This window comes from Bemisia tabaci, chromosome 6, assembly GCF_918797505.1.
Source record: "Bemisia tabaci chromosome 6, PGI_BMITA_v3".
Lineage (NCBI taxonomy): Eukaryota > Metazoa > Arthropoda > Insecta > Hemiptera > Aleyrodidae > Bemisia > Bemisia tabaci.
In genome coordinates this window covers 42,662,632-42,686,557 of record NC_092798.1, presented here as the reverse complement: position 1 = coordinate 42,686,557, position 23,926 = coordinate 42,662,632, and the positions used below count along the sequence as shown (strand labels likewise).

The window sequence follows — 23,926 nt, the reverse complement described above, 5'->3', positions numbered from 1 at the left end:
ACCTTTTGATCATCATTATCATATTACATCATCGCCTAAGTTGTCACCAATTAACAATTCAGAGAGAAGAGCACATTCGCTTGGGGAACTAGAGGGCAATTGCCCTTTAACTTGAGCATAAGACCCAACAGGAACTTCTTACGACAAAATTTTTGAACCCCATTTGGCACATTTTGAAAAATCTTGCAGGGCTACTTAGAGCCTTTTTTGAACTTTTACCTTCTGTATTAGGAGGGGCTTTAGATCCTCTTTTTGATGGAGGCCGCCCTCGGAAAATTTGTTCCTGTTTAGAGACCAGGAAATACTTCATTTAAAGTAAAAAGTCGATGTGCTGTTCACATCAATCAAAAGGTTTTGTACCTGATGGACCCAAGATTAATTGATAGAAAATAAAGTATAAACATTCAACACTTACCATGTGATTTTTGGTTTTGGTGCTCCAGAAATCTTCGCTTCAACCATCGCAGTCTCATCTAGCGTAACTTCAACTCTTTTTTCTACAGGTTTTATCTCAGGTTTGACTGGAGTTCCCGTGAAACTGGAGGCCCCTACACCAAAAATATTAATCAATACAGAGTATCAAAATTGACACAAGCTGAATCAGCTTTTGTTCTGATTTCTGTCAAAAAAATAAAACGCAACAAGTAATCAGGCAATGTGAAAAGCATTTGAACTGGTTTTAGTAATATCAGTCAAGTTGCAGTTCAAAAAAGTAGAGTGTGACACGAAATTTGAGACAATGAAAACTGAAATAAATGCTTCTTTAGGCTCATCATTGATAAGTTCAGATTTCAGAGACCAATTGAAAAATCATAAATAGTTCATCACTTTTTGGAAAAACCTACACAATTTTCACTTCATCTTTCACTGAATGAAGAGTGAGAAGCATAGGAGTTCAGTGCTACCGAAAATTACTTTGTAGCCAAGATTAACGGCTGGGGATTTATGAATTTAAGTGATGGTCTGCCGGCCTTATCCGACACATCTCCTCCCACTGCACTCTCCATTTTTGATGGGGTGCCAATTTCAAGTCGAGGGTAACGATCAACTTGTGAACTACCTTGGACAGTGAGCTCAGCACTGCATGCTATCTTGCCACTGTTGGTTGCAGCAACACAAGTGTAGAGGCCAGCGTCTTCCGGCGTAACATTTTTGAATTCCATCTGGAGAGAATCCTCCTTGTCCTGAAAAAAATAAAGCATACAATGGAGAATTTGCACACACAAATAGTACAGCTTCATCTAAAAGTGCTTAACAAGCTGATTTTGCAGTATTTTTCAAAATAAATTTTGAAATAGGAAACTGTAGAAAAATATATTTAAAAATGAGAAAATGTGCTGCCTTGTGACATCATCTGGCAGCAATTCCCTTTGAAACACATGTATTTCAGCAGATAAAGTTATTCTGTCATGTTTTCGCCAACAATTGTTCAATTTAGAAACCAAGGATATCCTCCGGTTCAATTCTCATGGCAGATTCATTTTAAACATGAAATTTACAAAATTCCAAACACCTACACATTCTCCATTATTACATGTTCAAGGAATTGATGTGGATTGACAGATGGACAAAAATTGGATTCAAAAAAGTTTTTGATACATTTCCTTTGGAAACTTTGCAAGGAGACAAATTCACAGTTCAGAGATTGAAGAGTTTTATGCGACTAGAAAAATGCTGTTGAGCTGGGGGGAATTCAAAATAATAAATACATAATCATACGAAAACCTGCAAGTTTCTTATACCTTGTATGCAATGCTGAATCTTTCTTTTGGATCAAATGGCACTCCATCTCGGAACCAAGAGAAGACAGGCTTTTCACCTGGCTGTAAGCCACCGGTCTCAAATTCTGCCCAGATATCTTTATCATCTGTAACAAGAAATCATGTAAAATACAACAAACAGATTTGATACAAGATGTGGGTACCTAACTCATCAGATGGTACCTTAGTTGACATCTTAAGAGACTCGCAATGATGAAGTTAAATTTGTTGAAATTCATAATGATAAGAATCACAGAAATAAAAGATGACAACAGCAACAAGTCACTTCGCAATTTCTTACTGAGTAATGAGATGAAAGAATACCACATTGAAAGAAAGAGAATTGGAGTGGTGTGGCTTCCATTCTAAGCACCTAAATATTAGTTGAGAAATTATGCTTGGCCAAATGTTTCAACAGTGCATCACAATAATTTATGCCCCTCTTTTTGCGAAATGTTGAGGAAACTAAAAATTGGTACACAAAGAAGCAAAAGCTTTCAGAACTCACACAGTTCTAGGTTTTGTATCTCCTCAACATAGATGCTGTGAATAGAGTAAATGATGACTGGATCAAGTTTAGCAGAAATGCAACAAGTCGCATCAACTTTGATTTAAGAAAAAGGTTTCAAGTTTTATTCATCCGAAAGACTCCATGTTGAGGACAAATTTTGACGACTAGGTATTTTCATATTTAAAATATTTGTTCTCAATTTCGACCTTTTGACAGGAGAAAAACTACTAGTTGAATACACAGGCATCCTCAACTCATTTATTCCTTAAAATATGATACGGTGCACATCAGTTAAACTTGGTCCAATTACTCAATCTCCTAAATTTCTCAGCCTTCGCAAAGATTGTGATTTTATCGCCAAAGGATATTCTTTTGTTTGATGCAATTGCAAGATAGAGTGTTCTTGCAATACTTTCACAGTTTTTGCTGAAAGTAGGAGAGTGAACAAAGGAATTAGATTCAAAATCATACCTGTCACAGACAATTTTGCTTCACAGGACTCTTCTCCGTACTCGTTGCTGGCGATACATTTGTAAGTTCCCGCATCGCTAGGTTTCACGTTCAAAATGACTAATTCATAAAATCCAGAGTCTGATTTGTCTTCGATTATTTTGACGTTTTCTTCAAAATTATGAATCAACTCGCCATTCTTGAAACTGAAAAGGAGGGATTGAATAATTTGTATTACTTGCAGTTTGGAATTTGAAAAAAATAGAAAATTCTATCTTTTTCTAACGCCTATCACAAATTGTGCATAAAATGTGTGTCCTTCTTACAAAGTTGAAGGTAAATAGAAAGCCGTAATATGGGCAAAAAGTTAATATGGCCACTAAAAATTTTTCAATGGCCCCTAAAAATCAAACTCCATGCACCACATGGCTCCTAAAACTTAAATAAGGTGAGTTTTGAACACTGGACTGAACCAATATCATGGCTTGAAGTTTTTCCTTATAAAGAGGAGAAAGCCACTGAAATTTTAAAAAAATAACATTCAGCACCTAGTTTTCCATGCAGAAAATAAAGTATGACAGGAAGTCTGGAACGCCGCAAAGCGAGATACGCATCTCTGCAGTTTCACCATTGATAAATTGATCTTGTTAGTGAAATAGATAGCATTTAGCAGAGGGGAGACCAACACGATTACAGTATTGAAAAAGTGTGTATCTTCATCTTCAGCTCAGAACAATGCCTTAAATGGCATAACATTTTCATTATCCTACCAAACAATTGTTGATATTAGAGGGAGACGATCGTGTAAATTTTATTACCGTACATTAACTTGGTATTTCTTACAGCAGTTGTAATTGTGATACAAAAAAAAGACATTTTGAACTTGAGAGAGAGTGGTAATTGGACCGCGTTATACAGAAAGGAACCAAGCCACATCAGCTATTGTCAAATTTAACTGGGCAATTTAATATTTTAAAAGAAAACGGTTGTGCAGATTTTCGAGCAAATTTCAGTGAATTCTCTCCATAGTACGAAGCAAATTTCTTAAATTTTCTAACGAATCAGCACAATCGTTTTCTCCTAAAAAATTAAATTGCCCATTTAAATTTGGCAATAGCTGATGTGGCTTGGTTCCTTTCTGTTAAACGCGGTCCAATTTTCCATTAGGATGACTTACAATGTGACACTGGGCATGGGACTTCCTCTAACTTTGATAATGAACCGTAAAAATGTGTTTTCTAAGACTTCAGTGTCCTTTAACCTGACAAGGAAGACCGGATTGTTGCACTCCAGCCGTCTCTTCTTCTCTTCGGGTGTCACTGAGGCAGAAAAAATGAGAAAAATAACAGAAAATAATTTACAAAATAATTTCAAAAGTGAAAAAGAAGAGAGGAGAGGAATTCCGCAGGTTCCGATGCTCCGGAAGAGAGTAGTGACAACTACGTTAGAATTTTGCGATGTAATTTCCTGTATTCTTCAATCCTTCCTCCTCCACTTGTATAATGCTACTTACGGTGCTTCGTCAAGCTCAAGTGACGTGGTCAAACTGGCATGCGATATATCGTATTGATCAGGTCAAAAATCTTGGCAGATTTTGAATTTTTAGCAAAAAAAAGGACAATAGCCCCTGCGCATGAGCCTGAAGAATTATTCTAAACCCAAAAATCGGAAAAATTCTGAAAAATGAAGGCAGAGTAGTGATTGCAAAAAAACCTAGCATTCGATTCAGCTATCAATTTCTGAATCGAATGCGAGGTTTTTTTGGCAAACACTATTCTGCTTTCATTTCTCAGAATTTTTCCGATTTTTGGCTTTAGAATGATTCTTTAGGCTTATGCGCAGGAGCTATCGTCTTTATATTGCTAAAAATTCAAAATCTGCCGAGATTTTTGACCTGATCAATACAATATATTGCATGCCAGTTTGACCACGTCACTTGAGCTTGACGAATCACCTTAAAAAGCTTACTTCATAATTTATCAACAGATATCTATAGATGAAATTTGCAGTAGGTATGTTTCCACTGATGATAAATTAACTCATAAAATTACACATCTAAATAAATATATTATACCAAAACTGCTGCACTTTAAATCGGATGAGTGAAAATGAGCATGCACCAAAACGAGACAATCTATGTACATAATAAAAGCAACTAAGTACTTAGTGAGTTCGGTACAATCTTCCCGCATCATATTCCAACCTCAAAAGTTTATTCAAACTTAATTTGAACACAATAGATTTATTTGAGGATAAAATGTCTACGTCCATACGTATTTGAGATGTAAGTACTACAGTCAGCTACGGCATGTGCATGAGTGCGAGGGAAAAAATTTAACTATGTACATTTGATCGGTGGACAATATCTTTGGCTAGTCTGAACTTCACATTTGAAAAAGTAACCAATAAACATACCAACGAATTCTGTTCTTCAAGTGTTTGCTAAAATTTAAATGGAGATGTGACAATCTTAATACCCATGATATCACACATTATTTTAAATAGACATAGAAATCTGCGTCCAATTAATCAAAAAAAGGATCACGATCACCGTTCATATTCGTTTGATTGTTTACACTTTACAAAGTGTTCTCCATGCCGCATTGCCGCCATGCGTGCTGCGGCGCATGCGCCCTGAGCGCTAAGCGATTCATGAATGAACCATTCAAAACAGAACGGACCAATGAGAGACCAAGAATCCTTCATCGTACGCGTCGTAGTACTACGCGTAGTATTTGATAGTATGTGTTGCCAGATCGAATGAGCAAATAACGGTGAACGCTTTTATAGCCGTGAAACTTGATCAAATACCCGATATTTTTATTGGGCTTTCGCAATTTCTCATCTTCCGTGCTCTACTAGCACGACAACGGAATAAACCTCCTTCATGAACCTATTCTGAAAGATATTACATGGCGTTTTTTGTCGAAATATGAGAAATTCGATTTTTTTCTACCGCACTCGACGAAAATACTTACGATTAGCTAGAATGAACAGTTCGTCATCGTCCGGCCAAAGTATCACAAACACCGTGCGACGTTTAAAAATTTCTGTCGCAATTTTATTTTCTAACATAAAGTTGTTGGTTGAATTTGTTTAAAAAACTCACTGACTTTTATCGGCAGCGCAAAGAAAATTCGGTGAAATTTTCGGACAGCTCCGTTGAACAATTTCTCTTGTAAAAAAAAAAAATAAAATGGCGGCGGACATTTTTAAACGCTGCATGGCGCTTGTAATACTTCGGCCGGAAGGAGATTTAGCCTCCGCACACTGATGTCCTTCTCCCGGCGAACGGTTACATTTCGACGGCGTAAGTCGGCAATCACATAACTCGTTTGCGGTGTCTGAAAATCCCCGCCTCTACGTTATTTTTTTAAAGGAGAACAAATTGACATCATTCCTTGAAGTTTTTGCAGAATTTTCTTCGCACAGAGAAGAAAAATCACGACAGTTTTAAAGAATTGCCGTTGAGTAGTTTTCCATTTAAAAAGAGATGCCGCAATCACACGCTGAATGTGGCTTGAATGTGGAAGTCATCGGCCCGATGCCTGAATTTTGCGCGTGACGCGCAAAATTCAGCAACGATTCTCATGCAGCGACCATCGTATAATTTCGCATTTGTCTGAACTATTCGAATAGATTTAATACACATTTGGATGAAAGTAACTCGAATTTTCGAAATTTCAGCTGTTGAGCGATGACTGTTGACTTCCACATTCAGCTGCCAAATTCAGCGTGTGATTGCGGCATGAGTATGATAGGAAGTTTGTAACGTCGCAAACAGAGTTATGTGATTGCCGATTTACACCGTCGATTTGGATAAGAAAACCTAGCCCGACAAAAAATCAATCTCCCACCCCGGGGGAAGGGGAGGGAATTGATTTTTTGATTAATTTGATTGATTTTTGCTCCCAATTTGAATCCTAAAATGTCGTGAAATTTTGCACCTCTGTGAGGTTGGTTGGAAAAAAGGCTTACGTTCTTCGACGATGAGCTGGGCCGTGCAGGAGGAGACGGTTCCGGAAGAATCGGAGGCCCGGGCGGTGTAAGTTCCGGAATCGGAGGGCCGAACGTTCATGATCTCCAGTTTGAAGTTGGAGTCCGTATTGGTCGCCGAAATGCGGTCGGCCAACTTGTCCGAGAGGATTTTGTTGTCCTTCAGCCATGACAAAGTTGTCACCTCCGAGCTGTCGATCGCCACCTCAAACACAGCATTGTCACCGGCTGAAACAAAAAGAAGCCAATCGTCAGTCAACTTTAAAAATGTTTCGTCGTTGTACAGAGTGCTATGCTTACTTACTCTACTCGAACATGTTTTCAATGGATGAAGGAGCGCCTTCAAAACTGGCGTCGGCAACTTTCAAAACAGCGTTGCCAAAGGTTGTACAGAGTGGTATGCTTACTTACTTTACTCGAACATATTTTCAATGAATGAAGGGATGAGCGCCTTCAAAACTGGCATCGGCAACTTTCAAAACAGCATTGCCAAAGGTTAAACGACGAGAGAAATCCGTGAGGAGCATCTTTGAACCCTCACCGACTGCGGGCATCATTTCATTGTCACTTTGGGCTGATTATTGAATCTGATAGACAAAGCGATAGAGAAAGGAGACTCAGGGGAAGTGGAGCGATTATATTGGTTGAATCGGGTGGTTCTCATATGCTACGGGAGATAATGATAGACTAACTATAGGGTCTCTCGTAGGTTGCCGTTACCTAGTCTCCTGATCTCCTTTGTCCACTGCAAGGTTTTTGACTATGGGATACGAAAGGACAAGAATCTGTCGGTGATCATTTATCAATGATTTGATTTTTAAGATTTTCGCCTTCTAGCTAGTTCTCTCACACAAGGGATGAGGAACACAAAATATCCGTCAAAATCATGGGTTCAGACCTTCCGACAGACATACCGAACTTGAAAAGTTGCATCGCACGGAAGTCTGCGGAATGTTGGTAGAGAAATCTGCAATTTTTTTGGTAGAGACGTGTTATTTTTGATAATTTGGGAACAGGCCGAAAGCGGAAAATGTTAACCAATAACCTGTCTAAGTTTATGATATAGATGGCTCGTGGCTTCAGAAATGGGACTTAAGACCGTTTTGACAACTAAAATAACATCATGAAAACCAAACGAACATATTCTCAATTAGAAACATGTATATGCCACCTAAATCTAGTATTAAAGAGTTTTACAAGCCTTGAAGCTTATTTACGGATAAAATCGGCTGAGATTAAAACGGGAGCCCGGCAGAATGTCAAGCATTAGCGTTTTGAACGTTCCCTATGGCGACATGCCTGACGCTGCGAGCTAGTCAAAACATTTAAAAGAAAATTGTTGAGGAAGTGTTTCACACATTTTTTTGTGAAATACTCGTACTTAAATTGAAAATTTCACACACCCACAATGTCCCTAGAGTGAATTAATTCACGTGATGCTTGGCAGTTGACCGCTCTTAATCTTGTCGAAAGCGCTGCCCCGAGAAATATATGTTCAGGTTGTTATTAGAAACAGATAAAATTTGACAAGGACTTGGCTGCAATACGGAAACGAGCGCCGGCGCACAGTGCATCGAGTCAATCAGAGAGGTCAGATTTAAAAGTTTTAACTAAAACTGCAAATTTTGATTTTTAAATCGTCGAATTTTAAATTTTAAGGGGTGCATCCGAAAGAAAATTTCACGAGGAAACCAATGGAGCCACTTTTAACATCTAAAATTTGTGTATGAACGGAGTTATGAGCTTTTAAACTTCCCAAACTTTGTCCGACCTTCCCCATTGACTCGATCCACTGTGCGGCGCCCATGCTTGGTTAAACGGTACGCCCTGTTTTGGTGCTTGTTTCCGACAATTTTTTCACGGCTCCCATCGTTGCGAAATCGTGGCGCAAATTATTGGAATTTTGGCGCCTACGAAAATTTCCTACGATAATTGGGAGATTTTTAGTAAAAAAATCATGAGTTCAAAATTTCTCGGGAAACACAATGATGCAATGGATTTGGCTTAAAATCAACTTTCAATCGAAAAAAAAGCTTTAAAGTTGAGGCTGCACGCGCGAGAGAAAGTATCTCTGCTCTATGAAAGGCCTCATCTTAACTTGTGACGATCTGATGGAATATAGTCCAGTACCACATGTGCATCCGTGTGCAGTTTCGTGGGTAAAATTGTTGTGATATGTTATTCTCTTCTTTAGGATGTCTAGAATCAGAATTTCGATGGTGTCAAGTTCAAAAATTGAACCGACGCCCAGAATTCAAGATGGCGTCCAAGATGGCCGCCGCCATGGTGAAAGTTTTAAATTTTGCGGATAGCGTCGAGTCAGATGTCGATTCCTATGTAAAATGACACGAGGAATCCGAATATCACATTTAAAAACACCCCCGACCCAAAGGAGGGCTCCAAATCCAAGATGGCGGCCAAAAATACCACTCAGGGGTACTAATTTGCCTATACGGGTCCAAGTGCATAGTGAGGTATCAATTATTAGGTTTTCGGGGTCGTAGAGTCCGAAAATGAGGTCCATTTTTCGCTGCGGCCCTCCAGAGACCCTAAAATCAAATATGGCGCCCAAAATGGCCGCCGGTTTTACGGCTGAAACACCAATTTAGCGCAGCTACGATAAGCAATACGTTCAAAATTTAGTTTTGTGGGGCAAGGAGTTCGAATAGGAGATCAAATGTTTATTCCTACAAAAAATTAAGCCTCCGAATCGAAAATGGCTACCGTTTTGGTTGCCAGTTAGAGGCGCAGGCCGGTAAATGACTATTGATATTAAGGGGATTTGCCGAAGGAGCTAGGGGTTTCGATAAGGGCCGTTTTTTCGGCCCATACCCTGAAATTCTTCAATTTTACGATTTTTTTGCTTCTTGGGAGTCTAAATGTTACGGAATGTGTCATGCTTTTGTCATTTTCGGCCTATTTAGGGGTCTAATGCTGGCCTAAACATGAGTCTGACGGCTAATTTTTGCGGAAAATTCGGGTTTCTTGGCATTCGACGCGCTGCGCCCGCTGTTTCATAACGATCAAATATCATCGGAGGAGCAAATTTTCCTTCAAGTATGTTCATGAAGGGTGTAAGATATAGTCACTCTGGCCAACTTTCGTCGATGGCAACTCTTGCGCTCATAGTTAAAACGAACTTTTTAGAATTTTCTTGTTTCTCATCATTATTATTAAAATGGCATAAAAAAGGGCTACTCATCTTAAACCAGAAATAGATTCCTTGGCGGAAATTGTACGTAGCCCTCCAAAAAACTTTATGGAATTAAAAGCCCCCCCCCCTCCTCCAAAGAAAAAGCCGGTGTTGCCATATTTTGTTGCCTAAAATCACAGGAAACTATTTGTGATTATTTCAGTATTTGGAGGCTGTTCTTCGTCGAGCTCATTCAGCAAAGTTCAAAACCCTTGATTTTTCATACGTAACGATCACATGACTAGTGAATATGCACATGCATTTATCTATTATTATTTTGTTCAATACATGTATTTATCTAAAGAGACCCCCATCGCGGCGCGGCATTGCCACATATCATCGGTAAAAATCGAGAAAATTATTCCGAGTTGGCCCAAGATTTGAGCCATTATTTCGCATTATGCGCATTAAATAAATACGTAGAACTCAAATTACTGTATTCAGGGATGCAAATAGATCATATTTTTTGCAGGTAAAGTTTTTTTTATGATCTTGAGCTTGTAGGCGACCCATTGTCTTACGAATTTTTGACGTGATATTTACGCACGAAGATGCAACTTTGAAACATTGACCGTGATCTGGGATCCGAATAATAAGTAAGCCATGTGTCAGAATCACGAGTTCTCAATGCTGATTTTTTACCCACCCTGACAAGCCCTGCCCTTCGTCACTTTATTGCCTGCGATCGATCAGAATTCTACTTCCCAAAAATAATTGGAAACTCTGGTTTTCCTGGTTTACTCCTGCCTAGCCTCCTTACCGCTTCCTCATCTGTTGCCTCTTCATCAGGTTCCTCCCATCAGACAACTCATTTGGAGCTACCATTGTAGAATTTTGGAGAAATGACGCGTATTCATCTAGCAAACGCTTAGTTTTTCTAGTTCAGCTTCATATCTGTAATGAGCGAGGTACTAGATGACAGATGCAATATGCGCTGGGCAGCCCACGACTCTACCGTCAACCTGCCGTTGGTAATACCACCCGGATATGCCCACAGGGTTCTATGTCACTTTCAGGTACGGGGCTCAAGCCCCCCCCCCCACCCCCCCCGCCGAAAGCAAAAAAAAGGGGGAAAGAGTGAAGGAAAGAGGAGACAGAAGATGATGAGGAAAGACGAGAAAAGAATAAGTTTGAGGCCTTCGAAGATATTTATCTCTTTTGATGTAGAGTCTTAAATGAAACCACAGTGTTCATTTGATTAGTATTTTATAAAATTTTCGTCAAAAAATGCGTCTAAATACAGTTTAAATTTCAAACAATTTCCAGATTTGTTGATTGTAACAATTCGAAAGTATTTCGTGTTAAGGTAAAAAAAAAGTTTTTCTGCGGAAATTCATGAAGATCTGTGTTACGGTAGCCTCGAAATGCGTCTAAACAGAGTTAAAATTTCAAACAAATTTCAGATTTGTTAAATGCAACAATTCGAAAGTATGTTGTGTTAAAGGTACGAAAGCGTAATTTTTCTGCATTTTATGATAAATTTGCGCTATGAAAGCCTCGAACTGCGCCTATTAAGATTACGCATTTCTAAGATTTGTGATCTAATCAGACGCCATCTAAATAATGATGAAAAACAAGTAAAGTCTAAAAATTTCGTTTTCACTATGAGCGCAAGCAGTGTTCCAAACTCACCTTTGAGTTTTAGGAGCCATGGGGCGCATCAAGCCTGAATTTTAGGCGCCATTGAAGATTTTTTAGGGGCCAGATTGACTTTTTGCCTATACACTAATTGTAATGCTGAAAATTTCGAATGATCACCTAATAAGAAAATTCAGATTTTAAAGGGGCAATTTTTAAGGGCCACGTTGGCGCAGAGCCTTCTTTTTTAGGAGCAATGACCGATGTTTTAGGCGCATTTGGCGCGTTGGCGCCTGTGAGTTTCGAACACTGAGCACAAGGGTTGCCACCGACGAAAGTTGGCCAGAGTGACTATATCTTACACCCTTCATGAACATACTTGAAGGAAAATTTGCTCCTCCGATGATATTTGATCGTTATGAAACAGCGGGCGCAGCGCGTCGAATGCCAAGAAACCCGAATTTTCCGCAAAAATTAGCCGTCAGACTCATGTTTAGGCCAGCATTAGACCCCTAAATAGGCCGAAAATGACAAAAGCATGACACATTCCGTAACATTTAGACTCCCAAGAAGCAAAAAAATCGTAAAATTGAAGAATTTCAGGGTATGGGCCGAAAAACGGCCCTTATCGAAACCCCTAGCTCCTTCGGCAAATCCCCTTAATATCAATAGTCATTTACCGGCCTGCGCCTCTAACTGGCAACCAAAACGGTAGCCATTTTCGATTCGGAGGCTTAATTTTTTGTAGGAATAAACATTTGATCTCCTATTCGAACTCCTTGCCCCACAAAACTAAATTTTGAACGTATTGCTTATCGTAGCTGCGCTAAATTGGTGTTTCAGCCGTAAAACCGGCGGCCATTTTGGGCGCCATATTTGATTTTAGGGTCTCTGGAGGGCCGCAGCGAAAAATGGACCTCATTTTCGGACTCTACGACCCCGAAAACCTAATAATTGATACCTCACTATGCACTTGGACCCGTATAGGCAAATTAGTACCCCTGAGTGGTATTTTTGGCCGCCATCTTGGATTTGGAGCCCTCCTTTGGGTCGGGGGTGTTTTTAAATGTGATATTCGGATTCCTCGTGTCATTTTACATAGGAATCGACATCTGACTCGACGCTATCCGCAAAATTTAAAACTTTCACCATGGCGGCGGCCATCTTGGACGCCATCTTGAATTCTGGGCGTCGGTTCAATTTTTGAACTTGACACCATCGAAATTCTGATTCTAGACATCCTAAAGAAGAGAATGACATATCACAACAATTTTACCCACGAAGCTGCACACGGGACCTCTTATTTGTACATGTGGTACTGGACTAATAATCCAATTTTTTCAGCGATCATTCTCAAGTTCGATGAAATAATTGGAATTCGAGTTGCCAAGAAGTGTAACCTCTTACTTAAATCAAGGAGAAATCTACTGATATCGTGATGAAAAGTCGCTCATATCAAGCAGAAATCTACACTTGATTAAAAATGTCTGTATTCTTAAGTCGAATTTATTACCCATCCTTATCTATATCACGAGAACAATATTCAATTAGATCCTTTTTTTTACGCCATTACCTGCCACGTTAGCGTTAGTTTTAAACCCCTTATTTTAAATTTTAGTTTGATCTAAAGATAATGACTTAGTCATCGTTCATCATCATTTAGTAGGTTCTTGAGCTTTTCAAGTTTTTAAAGGGACCAGACGAAGAAGAATCTGACGAATTTTCTAAATACTCTTCCTGAAGAGTGTTTTGATCTATTAGTTTGTTATCAATTCTTACCACTGAAATCTGTTACCATGTTTGAAATTAAATTATGGTCTTAGTGATATCTATTTTGTGACCCTGACGATGAAGCGCTTGCTTCGAAAAGCTTCGGTCAAAGTTTGTTAATAAAATGTAAGTTTTTTTAAAGAAAATTTTACATTATTTCTAGAACTTAGCTACACTCCAAATACCAATATATTCAGTGCTACTACCTTTTAGACATTGTATTACAATGTTCGCTGAACTTGAATTTTATCCTTGATTCAGAGGGAAATATGGCTTGCCTTGCGGCAAATTCAAGAATATTTTTCCTTGAATCAAGTCAGTTTTTTCCAGCTTAAATAACAAATTCAAGACTCTTACGCAAACTCCATTGGAAAAAAAACTGGCTAAGTTGGCACAGTAGCAAAAGAGTGCGGATTCACAGTGCATTCCAGACTACCCAGGCACCCTACGACTCCCACACGGGCCTGTCGGTAGTGCTTTGACAACAGTGACGTCACTCGACGCGGCGCTAATCGGCACCGTCTGTCTGCGCCGAATAAACTGACCTTGTTCTCGGTGCACGCGCTTACTTCTGCCGTTTCCGCGTCAAAAGCGTCGTTTTAAATTTGGCCCGACACGCAACCAATCAACGCACTCGATGTTACTGGATCGTCGTGGAAAGGACTCAGGAATTGCGGAAGAGAGCAAGCATTGTCGGGAAATGGCAACGCTGCGCCTTCAAAGCGGGAGCTAATTGATTCGCACGAGCAAATTCGCGGCGCTCCGTGCGATAAGCACCCATTACGCGCGTCGTTTGGCATCCCGTGGGCGGAAATCGCGCTTTTGAGCCGGCGCCGCGACGCCCCGCGCCGCCGTGTCGGGAAATGCTTTCCTACCCCAGTGTGATTGAGCACCTATTTACGGAGAGAACGGTCATCCGCGTACCGCTTTTTGATTGGTCGCGCCAATTAAGGATCGTGTTTTTTGTCGTTTCTTTAACATCTCTTAAGCCCGTGTCCCACGATCAAATGAACCCATCAAATACTCATCAAATGCAAGATGGCGGGTTCATCAACATTTGACGGCCCGCTAACATTTGATAGCGGACTTGCGCGAAAACCTGTCACCATCTTGCATTTGATGAGTATTTGATAGGTTCATTTGATCGTGGGACATGGGCTTCATCCTTAGGCCTTGTCTCCACGGGACGTTTCATGGGATTCGTCCCAGGGGAAAATCTCACTTGCGAAGTTGGGAAAAATATTGAGTTGGTCAATACTAATCACATTGCCAACAAAGAGTCATTGTGAAGTCCCAGGAACGACTTGCAAAGAAGAAGAAGAAATTCTGTTGTGTTGCTTAACGGGGAAAAAGCCCAAAAGTTTCATTCCTGCGATTCGAACTTGGGAAAAATCCCGTGAAACGTCTCGTGGAAACAAGGCGCTAGAAAGAACACATGGACGGTGAAACTATCAAACCGCGTATCCCGTTTGCTGGGTTTAAAAATCTCCGCTCACATTTTATTTATTTGAAAGGGGACATATCGATATCATACCTTGAAATTTTCACAGAATTTTTTTCATAAAGAGAGAAATTGTTGCGGAAGTTTTGAAAAATTGAGGTTGGGTAGTTTTCCATTTAGAAAATAGAGTGAGATCGATAGAGAGTCTACAACGTCCAAACCGAGATATACGTGGTCTGGTAGTTCAGTTTCACCGTTCATGTATGGTCTACATTACAGCTTTAGAACGCCTTTAAAAATGGAATCATCATAATTGAGGAAAATTTTTACGACCCTCCATTTAATGTCGTTGAAAATTCAACGGAATAACTTCGGAAGAAGATCCTTGCGAGGAATTACAATGCGGCACTAGAAAAAGTATTGAATATAGTCAAAAATCGAATACCACTAGTGTGTCTCTTGATTGCCCGTTTTTGCCTATCTCTTGATTGGAAGGCAAGTCTCCTCGCCTTCAAGGTAGCAAAAATACGTTTGAGCACTAAATTTCTAACTTCCATCAAACGCGAACTGATAGTATCAGTAGAACTCGGGATAAGGGGGGGGGGGGGGCGTTACGGTAACGAAAAGAGGTTCAAACACTTGTACGTAAATTGATGACACTCAACAGATTGGGAATAAAAAACGGCTATCACGATTTTTTTGTGCCACAAGGGTCAGGACGATATCAGCGTACTCGGCGGATATCAGAATGACGACAGATTACTCTAAAGAACCTGACAACTCAAACCAGTCTCGCTGTTTCACTTTCATTAGTTTCATTACAAAATACAATTTTAAATTACAAGAAAATGCAGGAGTGCAATAGCAATTATTCAAGTCAACATGAATGTGTTCATTAAACATTGAATCATGTTCGTTGTGAATTTCTCATATTATCATGACTGGCTCTGATGACTGGCCGTCAAAAAATTCGGTATTCACGAATGAAAAATATAATCTTTGCAGGGATATTATGGAAGGAATGCAGGATAAGGCAGCCATGGTATAACCATTCGTTTGAAGTTCGACTCTCTATTAACTCAACTTCGATCACTTTTTAGGCATTTTTAAAGATTAATTGGGCTTATTCACTGGATTTGACTTAACTGCATTTCACAGCGCCTAATTTTTTCTGGTGTTGTATTCTTTCAACACAAAACTTAACTCCATAACGCCTTAATTCCTGTGAATTAATTTACACCATGGAGAATAAACTCATAAAGTTGAAGTCTCATTGTTGCTTCGCTTTCAATTTGAAAAAAATAAAACATCGGAGAAAAATGGGTAACGTCTGATGTAGTTGGCCTAATTCAGGTTACATCCGTTCAATTAAATTTACCCTAAATGCAAATGTTGCCCTCTTTAGACAGCTTCCTTTAAAATATGACTAAAAATTGTGCCTCTACCTGCTTCTTTCCGATAAAAAAACTCTTTGACTCCTTAAAATTGAACCCACTTCAGTTCCTGTCGAATTATTTTCAACCGCCGTGAGCGGGAGGCTAATTACTCTGACGCAAAAATATCCGAGCATTAGTTGCAAACAGATATTTATAAACTGAAGCGAGGAAGGTGGCGCGGACAAACAAGAAAAAAGTCATTGAGACAAGAAATTAAAATCTGAAATACAAGACGTACAAATGTTGGCGATTAATTTAGTTGAGCGGGCAAAACCGCGATAAATCCAAGGCGTGGAAAATTGAGTAAACGCGAGATTTGTACACGGGGAGGATGCATTGGGTGGTTGAGCTCATCGAAAAACATAAAAATGATAAAGAGAGAGAGAGAGAGACGGAACGGGCAGGCTTCCAGAGTGGAGTCCGGTTCGGACTGTAATTAAATTTGCGTTCTTCGCGACACGCCCCATCTAAGACGCAAAAAATGCGAGGAAACTACCACCAATAAAGAATTATTCATTTTGCGGAGAAGGGCACAAATAAAGAATTTCAATTTAAAATTTTGGGGGTTCACAGTGCTACAAAGTTAAGTTCTCTGTGAAAAAAATGAAGAGTACGAGAAATTTAGGCAACGTGAAAGTTAGGCCAATTACGGTTAAATAAGTCTAATCTATTTCAAAAATGCATATAACGTTATCTAAATCGCCCCAAGAAAGGGTCGAACTTCGAATGGCAATACAGCTACCTAACTCTGCGTTCTCTCCATGGCGTCCCTTCAAAAATTACATTTTTGAGTCAAGATAAACGAGGTTTTGACGGCCAGTGCCAGTCGTGATAATACGAGAAATTCACAACGAACACGAGAGAATTGTTGGCTTGAATTACTGATTGCAATCCATGCGTTTCCTTGCAATTTTTCATCGTGCAGATTTTCTTGCACTCCATTTTGTACTCAAACTAATGAAGAAGAAACGTCTGGTTGCTGGTTTGAGTGATCATTGATACCGATTACTGAAATTGATAGACAAAGCTAGGTTATAGGACATTTTGCTAACGATTTTTTGTCGGCGCACTTGTTTTTTCTTGTAGTTTACGTCCACGCAGTTTCTTAATTTCTTTTGCAAAGGAAGTTCCGTACTCGTAAAGGATGCCTCATTCTTAATACTTGTATGTTAGAGCGCCTTCAATTTCGTATGATACTGTGCAACACCTCTGTTGTGAAATAGTTGCTTGAGGCGCCGTGGCTCGCTGCGGCGCGGCGGAGGGCCACACATTATTATTTCCTTTAATACATATTTTTTGTCCTTCAATTTAAATGAGAGTAATCCATGCATAGTGTGTAAAAATTTCAAAATGATGAGTTGAAAAACGCTGACTCCGCGAGTTTAAGTATTAAAGCCTAACACAGAGCGGAGCAGCGTGCTGCCAGCGCGAGACGCGCACTGGCCCCTACAAACCTAAGGGGATACTTCAAGCATTGCGCAGTGCGTGAAGTATCCCCTAAGGTTTGTAGGGGCCAGTGCGCGTCTCGCGCTGGCAGCACGCTGCTCCGCTCTGTGTTAGGCTTTAACATTTAAACTCGCGGAGTCAGCGTTTTTCAACTCATCATTTTGAAATTTTTACACACTATGCATGGATTATTCTCATTTAAATTGATGAACAAAAAATATGTATTAAAGGAAATTATACTGTGTGTTTTTTAATTATTAAGGTGTATCGGTGACAAGTTTAATGATTTCCAAAGCACTTTAATTTTTTCATTTAAAGTTAGTGCTTTTACTGTGCTGCAGCGTGGTGTACGTGCAACCAAACGCTCAAAATTAGACGCACTTGACTCTAAAATATAGTATGCACAAATGGGTTGAAACCAAAGACTGCGTGTTTCTTGGATTTTTTTCCTCTTTTGGCTCCTCCTCCTCCTCGGCTCATTGAGAGTAATATTGATGCCATTGCTTGGAAAAGGTTTTACAAATATTTGCCACGTTCTAAAAATGTAAATGTTTTTAAAATGCTGTAATATTTGAATTTTTTTAAAAAAATGTATATAAAAGGTATATTTTATATAAAAAATTTTACGGATAGAAAGAAAACCAAATATTCACCAACGATAATTTGAAAAGATGAATCAAAAGGAGAAAGTAACATTTCATTTACAAAATGAGTTACCATAACAGCACCTTCTCTCTAAGTTTTCTCATTTCTACATTGTCAATATAATTTTACGCACAGACAAAAATGTAACGCCTTGACCAAGTCACTGTTGCTTATTTTACGCGTGAACGTAAACTACCGGACAAAACAGGTGCGCGGACAAAAAATCATTAACGGAATGTCCAATAGACAAAAGGAAGACCAAAGGTATATGAACGCATCCTATTGGTGAGAGCGGGTGGTTGCAATGGACAAAGGAGGTGGGTAATAGACGGACTAACGGCAACCCACGAGACACACCCTACACGGAGAAAAAAACCTCGTGCGTGGGACCCGAAGTTTAGGTCATATGGATCTCTAAAGTTTTCAGATTGAGCATCTGAACACTTTAGATCTAGCTGTCGAGGTTCGGATCACATATCTGAAACTTCAGTTCTTACATCTGAAGTACTTTAAATGTGAGAACCGAAGTTTTTCGGATGTGAGAACCGAAGTTTTTCGGATGTGAAAACCGAAGTACTTCAGATGTAAGAACTGAAGTTTCAGACGTGTGATCCGAACCTCGACAGCTAGGTCTAAAGTGTTCAGATGCTCAATCCGAAAACTTCAGAGATCCATATGACCTAAACTCCGGGTCCCACGCACGAAGTTTTTTTCTCCGTGTACTGTACACCCTCCTGTTATTCCATCATTTCCATTCTTTCTCTATAGGAACCACCCATTTCAACCTATAGGATTGCTCCATACTCCCTATGTCTTCTCTGTCTATCGCTTTGTCTATCAATTTCAATAATCTCCCCGCTGAATATAAGTCCATTGCCACCGCGTCTAAAGATGAACTGATAACGGAGAATGATTGATTACCTCCTCGAGGTTATTCAAAACAAAAAGTGCCGAAAACTAGGCTCGACGGCGATGACGGATCCTCCCAAAAGAGCGACGCCAAGAATGGCACAATTTGGGCCAGAAAGGATTTTTCTGAAACCGGGCCCAAACGATACTTTATGATACCCTAAAACTCTGGTAAAAATTTTAGCTTGAGTATACGCACCGTTTTTGAGAAATGGGGGGGCAAAGTTGCCAAATCGCCATCTATCTGGACAGCATTTTTACAGCAAAAAGACGGGAAAAATGGACGAACAAGTTACACCATTGATGGGTTTGGGCTGTAAATGTTCTTATTGAGCCCCCATGCATGTGATTGTCTTCAGTTTCAAAAATTTTGGACGTACAGTGGTCTAAAATGGGGAGAAATCGTGGACAGATAAGGATTCTTTGTCAAACTTTTTAAAAATGGAAGTAAAATTGTTGGTCTCCTGCAGAGATCATGGGGAACAATGTTCTTATCGGTCTTCAATGCATTCAATTGGGTTCAGTTTATCAAATTTTCATCGCGCAATGGTCCAAAATGGGAAATTAGTGGACAAATTAAGATCTTCTGCCTAACTTTTTAAAAATGATGTACGACTATTGGTTCCCGGTAGACTTTAGATCCCAGAAAAATTTTTTAAATTCTTTTTTGACTATTTAAATCTTTCTTAAATTTTTTATCTCCATTTTTCTTTCTTTTTTTTAATTTCTGAAATTTTGCATATTTTAATGAAATAATGCTACAAAGTCTATTCTACAACAACGTTCTATAAACAATACGGTCTGACATATATAAATAATTTAAAAAAATAAAAATATGAATTTTTCCGGGATTTAAACTCTACTGGGGACCAACAGTTTGACAGAGGATCTTAATTTGTCCACTAATTCCCCCATTTTTGACCACTGTGCGATGTACATTTGTGAAGCTGAACACATTTTCATGCATTGAGGATCAGTAAGAACATTGTTAGCCATGAAAACTGCAGCGACCGACAATTTTACTTCCATTTCTAAAAATTTGACAAAGAATCCTGATTTGTCGACGATTTCTCCCCATTTTGGACCACTGTGCGACCAAAATTTTTGAAACTGAACACAGTTAAAGGCTTGGGGGCCCAATGAGAACATTTACAGCCGAAACCCATCAAAGATTTGACTTTTTCGTCCATTTTCCCCGTCTTTTTGCTGTAGAAATGCTGTCCAGAATGATGGCGATTTGGCAACTTTGCCCCCTCATTTCTCAAAAACCGGGCGTATACTCAAGCTAAAATTTTTACCAGAGTCTTAGGGTATCATAAGGTATCGTTTGGGCCAGGTTTCAGAAAAATCCCTGCTGGCCCAAATTGTGCCAAAAAACGGTCGTTTTTGGCGTCGCTCTTTAATGTCCCAAGACGGGCTCCACGGTAAACAAAGACTACGCCATGAGAAACGCGAACAGCGTTGCAGTTTTCCCGTTAAAAGAAAAAAACTTAAATTTTACTTTCATTCTCTCGAATCTCTTGAATAATAGGTCAGTTGCGCTGGTCACAGAACCGTGTTTTGATAATTGAATCCGCGGATTAGAGGAAGATGACAAGCTCGGTGTAAATGCCAAGTTTCTCCGTCCTATATTAACGGGGATATCGCCCTTGGAAAAACGGGGTGACTGGTCGTCATCCACAGCACATGTGCATACCCTGGTTTCTTACACTTTTGCTTTATCAGTGCGTGGCTGTATTATGAAGTTAACCTAAACTTTTCCAGTATTAATGTGCACTGAAATCTACAATCCGATATTGAAAAATATTATCTTTCATATTTTTTCACGATGACATGCAATTTTTAGTAAACTTGATAGATTTTTTTTTTTTTTTTTTTTTTAAATGCAAGTGCAAATAACGTCGCTCATCCGGCGTGGGTGGGTATATCCATTTAGACCGCGTTGAACAGAAAGGAACCAAGCCATATCGGCATTTGCCAAATTTAATTGGGAAGTTAAATTTGTTACATAAAAACGGTTGTGCGGATTCATTTGAAAATTATAGGGAATTTGCTTCGTACCGTGCAGAAAATTCACTAAAATTTGCACAAAAATCCGCACAAATTTTCTCTTGCAAACAATTGAATTGCCCAGTTAAACTGGGCAGTAGCTGATGTGTTTTGGTTCCTTTCTGCTAAACGCGGTCCATTTCCACGTAAGTCCTGTTTTCCGTATAACTCAATGTTCCCTGAGGCTCATGCGGAAATACAGATACGCCCATACGTCAAAGGAGCGACGATAAGAGCATCGCTAGTTAGTGGAACCAAGATGGACTGAGCCCACTGAAAATCAAGATTGGTAGAATTTACCATTCCTCTACGCTGTATTTCACACAGCGTCAATTTAAAGTCGATTCTGCCAGAGGAATGGTTACCTGTACCCGCATATCGTAACGTTTACCTTTTTCTTGCAGAATTGACTCTGAATTGACGCTGTGTGAAATACAGCGTGAAGGAATGGTAAATTCTACCAATCTTCTTTTCAGTGACCTTGATTTCGACATGGGATTCCTAAAGAAAGTAGTAGTAGTAAAATAATTTTATTTTCAAGCGGTGCTTTAGCATCTGAGGCCATTTACACCTCTGAAGAGGGCAGTAACAGTAATAAATTTACATGGAAATATCAGTAAAAATACAAAAGGGTTGAGGAGAAAGGTTAAATTTTGAGATTAGTGGAGCGCATAAATTCAAAAAGTTTCACAGGATGAGTATTCAGAAGTAAATTTTTAAGAGAGGGTAAGGGGTAGGGAAAAAAACGTTTTCGGATATCTTTATAAAGTGGGCAACTTATAAGAACGTGATCTACCGTTAAGGGGGAATTTGGACAAGAAGTGCAAGCAGGACGGTTTGATTGGGTCATCAAATAGCTATGGGAAAAATTTGTGTGACCAATTCTCAGTCTAGTTTGGACTACCTAAAGAAAGATTTATCAAATAACCATTCGACAACAATTCAAAAATCGAGCCGCAGGTGGGCTGATTCCCTGCCCGGCAACCCCGCCGAAAATTACGCCTGGCAGCGGCTCAAAAAACGGGCAAAGAAGAGGAACGTTTTGTTTTCTTCCAACGGGGAAATTATTTACAAAACCAGCGTCGGGGCAACTGGGCCAAGATCACGTCGGGCCCCCGCCCATGAGGTGGACGCACCCGCAACACGGATTTGATTAATGCATGTCCGTCGATCGAGCATCGATGGAAACGCAGTTAAACACGATAAAATAACCTGTAAATCAGTTATAAATTTTGGATTTCGCTGACGGATGAGATTTGTTGACACTCGTTGATGAGTTAAGACGCCGCCGATGGCCCGCGCAAAAATGAATGGAAGATTTTTGTATCAGATCTCTTGTTCTCGGGTTCAATTCTTGAGGTATCAGCCAAAAACTGGGTTTTTTCTCTCAATGTCAATGAAATATAGGGCACTCCGCACTATACGAAGTTGGATAACGGGAGCTGAATTACTATGCTTCATATTGAACACCAAACTTTTTCAGCTAGTTCTTCAGGTAACCAAAGTTTTCGGTGATAGGATCCGAATTTCGACCGAAAATTTTGGCTATCTCAGAAAAAAAGGTCGATGTCCGAGATGAACCGAATTTGTTTTCTCCATGCACAGCATGATGGGTTCATTGGAAGGAGACCAAACAAAACAAGACTTTTCCCGTCTGGCAAGAGGGGTAGTGGTAATGTTGTCACACACATAACACTATCAGGTGATACTGCTGAAAGCAATATTGCAGCAATGTGGTTACAACGTCATTTTTGCACCGAACGCAATATTATCAAGCAACACTGTAGCAAAATTTACTTTGTTCACTTCAAACTTTGGTTCATAGATTTTAGCTCCTATCTCTTTTCGGCTTCATTTATATCTGGTTAATTTGGGATTATAAAAATCCCCAAACGCCTCTGTCCTTTACACATAGGAGTCGCTCCTACAACGTACTCTGGCGCTCCGTGACTCCCAAACGCCACATGTGCCCATCTTACCAAAGATTATAGCGCAACATCTCTTCGTCAACGCCCTGCCGCCAGCCCTTCATGGGACGTCCCCGTCGCCTTAGTGTCCCGATCTTTTTAGCATCCTAATTATTTAGCCTTAATTGCGGTAACCCATTTTCTACGTGTTTTTTACTCTGGTCATATTCTGTGAGCTATTGCGTTGTTTTGCTTCACCATGCAACATGATTGTGATCAGACACAGACATTATGTCGTCTGATGCGTGCAGTGAGAACATACCAACGACGCGCAGTCACCGAATATGCCCAAATACGGACTGGAATGGTGGAGCAAGCCATGTCGATGGCCATATTCGACAAATTCGTACGTCAGATTACAACGTTGTTACCTACCCATTGCAATAGTTTGATTTTTTTTTAATGAAAAGCAAACATATTTACAGTTTTTATTGACATTTTGTGTAAACAAGTTTCACTCATTGTATAAAAATTACACGAGACTGCAAGCAAGCATTTGAAATTGTTTCCTTTGAATATAAAAAACCAAATCGGGGATTTCTAAACGTTCCAATGGAGATAATGCTTTTCCCGCATTTAGCCATCGATGTGCTATGAAGCACAGAATCTGCGGCTCAGCACGATTTTTTTTCTCCGTTGAATCCACCGACTTATAATTTCTGATCAAAATTGAATATTTATGCACCTTAATAAGAAGTTTTATGAATTATCGATAAATGAACTTGACTGAATCAGCCGTCGGAGAATGGAACCAAAATGACTGGGGCAGACTCGA

General features: G+C 39.6%; 1 protein-coding gene across 6 annotated transcripts in view; it reads right to left on the bottom strand.

Moving 5' to 3' along the window:
• Positions 1–23,926, bottom strand: part of Obsc (Obscurin) — a 252,766-nt gene that overhangs the window by 58,463 nt on the left and 170,377 nt on the right. For all 6 annotated transcript variants that reach the window (XM_019050687.2, XM_072301410.1, XM_072301413.1 and 3 more), the window contains 6 exons: positions 6,700–6,945; positions 3,899–4,040; positions 2,743–2,927; positions 1,743–1,867; positions 1,061–1,184; positions 416–548 (listed from right to left, as the gene is read on the bottom strand). In XM_019050687.2, the coding sequence (XP_018906232.2) occupies positions 416–548; positions 1,061–1,184; positions 1,743–1,867; positions 2,743–2,927; positions 3,899–4,040; positions 6,700–6,945 (955 nt within the window). The remainder of the gene's footprint in view (positions 1–415; positions 549–1,060; positions 1,185–1,742; positions 1,868–2,742; positions 2,928–3,898; positions 4,041–6,699; positions 6,946–23,926) is intronic.